This window comes from Cibotium barometz, chromosome 13, assembly GCF_041138505.1.
Source record: "Cibotium barometz isolate CiBa-2024 chromosome 13, ASM4113850v1, whole genome shotgun sequence".
NCBI lineage: Eukaryota > Viridiplantae > Streptophyta > Polypodiopsida > Cyatheales > Cibotiaceae > Cibotium > Cibotium barometz.
In genome coordinates this window covers 5,272,277-5,277,353 of record NC_141058.1, presented here as the reverse complement: position 1 = coordinate 5,277,353, position 5,077 = coordinate 5,272,277, and the positions used below count along the sequence as shown (strand labels likewise).

At 47.1% G+C, this 5,077-nt stretch overlaps 1 protein-coding gene across 2 annotated transcripts; it reads right to left on the bottom strand.

The window, feature by feature from the left end:
* Positions 1 to 2,136: 2,136 nt before the first annotated feature.
* LOC147632300 (uncharacterized) lies at positions 2,137 to 4,824 on the bottom strand. 2 transcript variants are annotated; one of them, XM_086806836.1, is made up of 6 exons: positions 3,659 to 4,824; positions 3,262 to 3,567; positions 3,050 to 3,115; positions 2,887 to 2,955; positions 2,474 to 2,773; positions 2,137 to 2,378 (listed from the first exon to the last, which is right to left on the bottom strand). In XM_086806836.1, exons 1-6 carry the CDS (start codon positions 4,715 to 4,717, stop codon positions 2,295 to 2,297), a joined length of 1,884 nt encoding a protein of 627 aa, XP_086662962.1. In that variant the 5' UTR covers positions 4,718 to 4,824; the 3' UTR covers positions 2,137 to 2,294. The 2 variants fall into 2 exon arrangements, with proteins under 2 accessions (XP_086662962.1, XP_086662961.1); XM_086806835.1 differs by having other exon boundaries at positions 2,137 to 2,381; positions 3,659 to 4,822.
* Between the last annotated feature and the right edge of the window lie 253 nt (positions 4,825 to 5,077).

Here is a 5,077-nt window from a genome sequence, read left to right as displayed (position 1 = left end):
TGATTTTGCAATGATGACATAAATTGCACTTGTGCCAACACTTGCCAACACCACCATGTTTTAGGAGCAAAATAAATGGATTTTCTAGTGTTGAGTGACTCTCTCTCTCTCTCTCTCTCTCTCTCTCTCTCTCTCTCTCTCTCTCTCTCTGTCTCTCTCTCTCTCTCACACACACACACACACACACAAAACAAGACTCTAATGAGCCTCTAGATTTATAAAATTTATTTTATTGATGCCCAAATTGAGACAATTCATGGTCTATGAATTTTTTGGCATCATGTTTTTTTTTTCATAACTCTCTTTCTCCTAGGATTGCTCATTTATTTATTTTAGAACACTCCTCTCAAGACTATCTTTACAAGGGAATCGACCCCATTATCAAAGTGGTGATGCTAGTACTCTTGTTGGCACCTCATGACCTAAGGGGCATGTAATGTCCATGTGATGCCACATGTCACTTGGCCAAAATAAAATTGTTTAAGACAAACCAAAACTTAGATCTTATCTGTTGTTTTGGGGTCTACTTAATTTTGGGCATCTACTTAAATATTCTTAAATAAAATGTGTTATAATCAATGCTTCATTAGAATGCGATTATTAACAATGTTTGTGAAAATTTACCCCAATTTCCAAATAGCAAATCTTGCAATTTTCCAATTCTAAATTAGAACCTTGCATTTTCCCCCATTGTGAGTTTAGAGAAAATTGGGAAAGCATCCTAATTTCTACATTTTTATGCTACTGGCTATCATGTGCCATAAAATCATATGGAGATTTCAACATACCTATATAGCTTGCATAGAAAGTATCAAAAGATTATATATCTTGAGGAACATGTATTAGCTTCCACTTGTGCTCATATAAAGCATAGGACCACTCGTTACTTACAAAACGAAACTGACCTTCTTTAGTCGCTTTTATGTGTCTACTTCCAATCTCAAAGAGGGAGGGAGGAGAAGCACTTTATGAAAACCTTTATATCACATGCATTCAACATGTAATTGTAGAGGCTATAAAACTACCTTTTTGGACCAATCTTTGGGTTTTTCAATGCAAGTTTAAAAAAAAGAAACCAAAGACCCCTTTGCTAATGACTGTCTTACATATTTGTGGGCAAGCCCCTCAAGCTTTTACATCCACCAACCTTATGTTACATATTCTTTTTTTATATATGTTGATTTTACCCACACCCATTTTTTTCAAAAAACCCAAGTATTTTTCCCAGATTTCCCCATCCCTTCTTACATATTCTTAGGTGAGGCCCCCAAGCTCTTAACTCAACTAGCCCTATCTTACATGCTGATTTTACCTGCACCCATTTTGTTTTCCAAAAAAACCTAAGTATTTTCCCTTGATTTCCTCATTCCTTCTTACATATTCTTAGGTGAGCCCCCCAAGCTCTTAACTCCACTAGCCCTATCTTGCATGTTCCTTGGTGAGCCTCCCAAGCTCTTACCTCCACTAGCCTAGTTGACCTCTCCCAAATTTGCCAGCCTTTACTTCTACCATCAACCCCTCATTCTAATTGTCTTCATCCCTTCCTTATCCCCTCCTTAGCCTAGTGTTGTGTGAACTCATTTCACTTGCAAGTCACTTCAACTTGTGTCCACTATATAAGACTAAAGACTAAAGCTCAGTCATTGATGCTCTTGCATTATCTTTAGGTGCCTTAAAGGCTAAGGATGGAGGGTAGGGTGTTGTTCCCAAAGAAGGTTACCTTGTTGTGGTACTACATAAAGTGGCAATAAGGAGACCAATTCACCACGTCCACTTTCCTTGCAACTCCATTTCGCTGGCCAAGAGGACATGTGCATGCACACACATGGAGAGAGAGAGAGGTTTTTTAGGTCGTAGCAACTATGCCAAGAGCCTTAGGACTATCCGATGAACCTGGGTTTGATGGACTCAAACCCAAGTGGAGAGAGAGAGAGAAGCAAACGTTATTGAATAAAAGGGGTTCCAAAATTGCCGAGATGAAGTCCATGGTCATATTTTGAGGCCTTCAAGTTGAAGTCTATGGGAGGCCTTCAAATTTCAGCCTTGGTACTACTATTAGACTAATAACAGGAATGTTTGAACAGAAGATCCCATGTGCAGCGCAGCTGAGAGAAACGTACATGGGAAGAAGCTTGCTTGTACATAATAAAACGTTTCCACACTGCCCATCAACCAACCAGAGTCTTGGGCCATGCATCCATATTATATAGAATCAATATCTGTTGGTAACAAATCAAATTCGTTCAAATTGCGACGATGCGCACGAGTGGACATGTACATGAGGATGAGAGATGCTATGAGAGCGTGGGAAATCCCATCTGGACGATGCTTTGGAGTTCGTCTTCCCACGCTTGGGGTTGAGGCAGTTGCTGCTGATGCTGCTGCAATCATGGAAATTTCCCCATATGAGAGCAATTCCGCGTGCAAATGGCACGGATTAGGCGATAATCCTAAAACAAATGGCATTAATTACCTGCTGCAGATCTAGAAGGAGTGGGACGGGGACATGATGATGCTCGCTAATGTAGGACGCAGCCGTGCTGGGTTCATGTAGGGGCTCTGCGTGATCTAGAGCTGTTTGATGCTGGTGGTGATTAAGTAGGTGGGAATTAGAGGGTAGATGAGGTGCCGGAGCGTTGTAATTGGACAAAAGCGCCATCATCTTATTCGGTAGCAAATTCTGGCTCTGCAGCTCGCTCATCACGGTGCCATCGCTGAGCAGACCTTCGAGTTTGCTGCTTGGGCTCACAGCAGAGAGCTTCATCGATAGGAACTGCATGCCCACAAGCATCAAACGCGAGCAGGTTTAAGCTACACATAACCATAGCCTCTAGACTGCTTAAGTCCCAAAATCCGTAGCTAATGCTAGCTGCAGCTTATGCGTACCTCCACTTGCCGCTGCAGAGATTGAACGTAGTTGATGATCTCGTCCAACATCACAGCTTTTCCCGTTACCTGCACACAAATCACAAACACGAGCCCCGTTACATGCCTCTCATACCTACTTCAATCCGAAGCAATCATGCGCCGCTGTGCAAAAGCCTTGCACCTTGTTGCAACCAGGCACCAAATCTTGCAAGAATTTCATGCGCTCGCTTATCTTCTCCCGCCGAACCTGCAGACAGCAGGCCGAACCTCGATTAATTAATCGCATTAATTGGCCATCTCGTCTGCCCAAAAAACAGCACGATTCGATTTTGCAAAGCGCGGGAAACAAGAAGAAGTGTAATGCCCGAACGGGCTTGTCTGCTTAGTACTTACCCTTTCGGCCAGGCTGTGGCTGTCGGTAGCCTGGCCTCGCCTGGCTCGGACGTGGATGTAGTCTAATTGCTTCGGTGGATCTGGCGGTATGGTTGTGACGCTGCTGTACTCTTTCGGAGCCGATCCAGAGACAGAGTCTTCGTCATGATTGGTGTTGCTCTGTTCATCAGCTTCGACGCCCACATTTGCACAGTTGATCGCCAGCTCCTCGCCTTGATCCACATTTTCACAGCTAGCACTAGCTGCTGCACTCTTGCAACGTTTTATCTGAGCCTCAGCTACTCCATCTGGCCCATGATCCACATTCTGCATTGCAAATACAAAACCCATCAATGTGCCGCCCATTCCAAGCATGCGTGGTAGAGTATTGGCAGCCTTGGTGGGCGGATCAAACTACCTTGCTTGACGCTGGACGTTGGCCTTGGGCGGCTTCTTGATCAGCTACCGATTTGGAGGAGCTGGATTTGTTCTTTAAGCCCACTTTCCTCTTCTTGCCGCCGCCGTTCGGCATGGCCCTCGTAGCTGCCGCAGAGCTCTGCGGCTCCAGCTGTTCAACTGGTAGGCTAGGAAGGATCTCTATGTCTTGGCCCACGCTCGCGTACAAGACTGATGGGGTGACGACGTTGACGTGGTGGGAAGACGTAGTCGCGGTGGTGGGAGGAAGGCCGGCGGACCTGAATCCGACGGGGAGTGGGCCTGAGGCTAGATCGAGGCTAGCTGTGAGCGTGGGGGGCTCGTGGCGGGGGAGATCTGGGGGGGTCCCGGTGGGGGGGCAGTGCTGAGTGGGTAATAAGAGTGGGTTGATTCTGCTGCTTCTGTTGGCGAAGGTGGGCGAGCTGGGCACTGATCTTGAGAGCTGCCTGGGGTAGAGGTGGTGGTAGTGCAAGGGGGGAAGGTGGGGCTCCATGCCACCGCCGCCACCACCTAGATGGGGGGGCCGATGTGGACTGCTAGTGTGAGATCTACTAGGGGAGGACCTGCTCATGTTCCCCAGATCACTGGGCAAGGAAAAGGTGGGAGCAAGTCCCGAGTTTTGCATCAAGACGACGCCGCCTCCTCCATTGAAGCTAGAGAACCTCGCCGCCCGCTCTGCAAATCCCGGATCAGGAGCCAAATTGGGCGAAAATTGCCCACCGCCACCGTTTAACTGGCCTTGAGCAAAGGGCCAGATCCCATGGCTGCCACCGCTTTTGCTGCTCATCATATCGTTCAGCTTGCTTTGTAATGCCATGGCAGCTGAGAGCTGGCCCTGGTTTCTCAAGCTGCTCATATTCTGGTCTCTTGCTACAGGGGCATCGTGGTAGAGCAGAGAAGAGGAGGAGGTGGAGGTCGTTACGATGGGAAGAGGGCCTGCGCTAGGCTGGGGGAAGTGGAAACCTTCCCAATTGGTCGCAGGGTCCTGCGTTTCCTGCACTGCAGATGCAATCGGGCCATCTCCATCGCCATCTACATCCATGCTGTTCTAGGAAGGCCCAAAAGGGCAGTGGAGACAGTGGGCAACGAGCTGCAGGGCAGTCGGAGTCCGGACAATGACAAGTTGGAAACCTTGTTAATTCTTTCAGGTTGTGAATGGGTGCTTTCATGTCCACTCCACTGACTTTGACCTTTCTCTCACCCCCCCCCCACAAGGCTACTCCACAGTCCAAATAGTACACCATTTTGACGATGAGACACTTCACTAACGTCCTCTATGTCAAAGTCCACTTGCATGGGCCTCTTGTGGGCTCTCCTTATTGTTGGGACCAGTGCTCACATAACCCGGTTCATAGTATAATTTTCTCGGCTGAAAATTAGAAATCTCGGTTGAAATTCAACG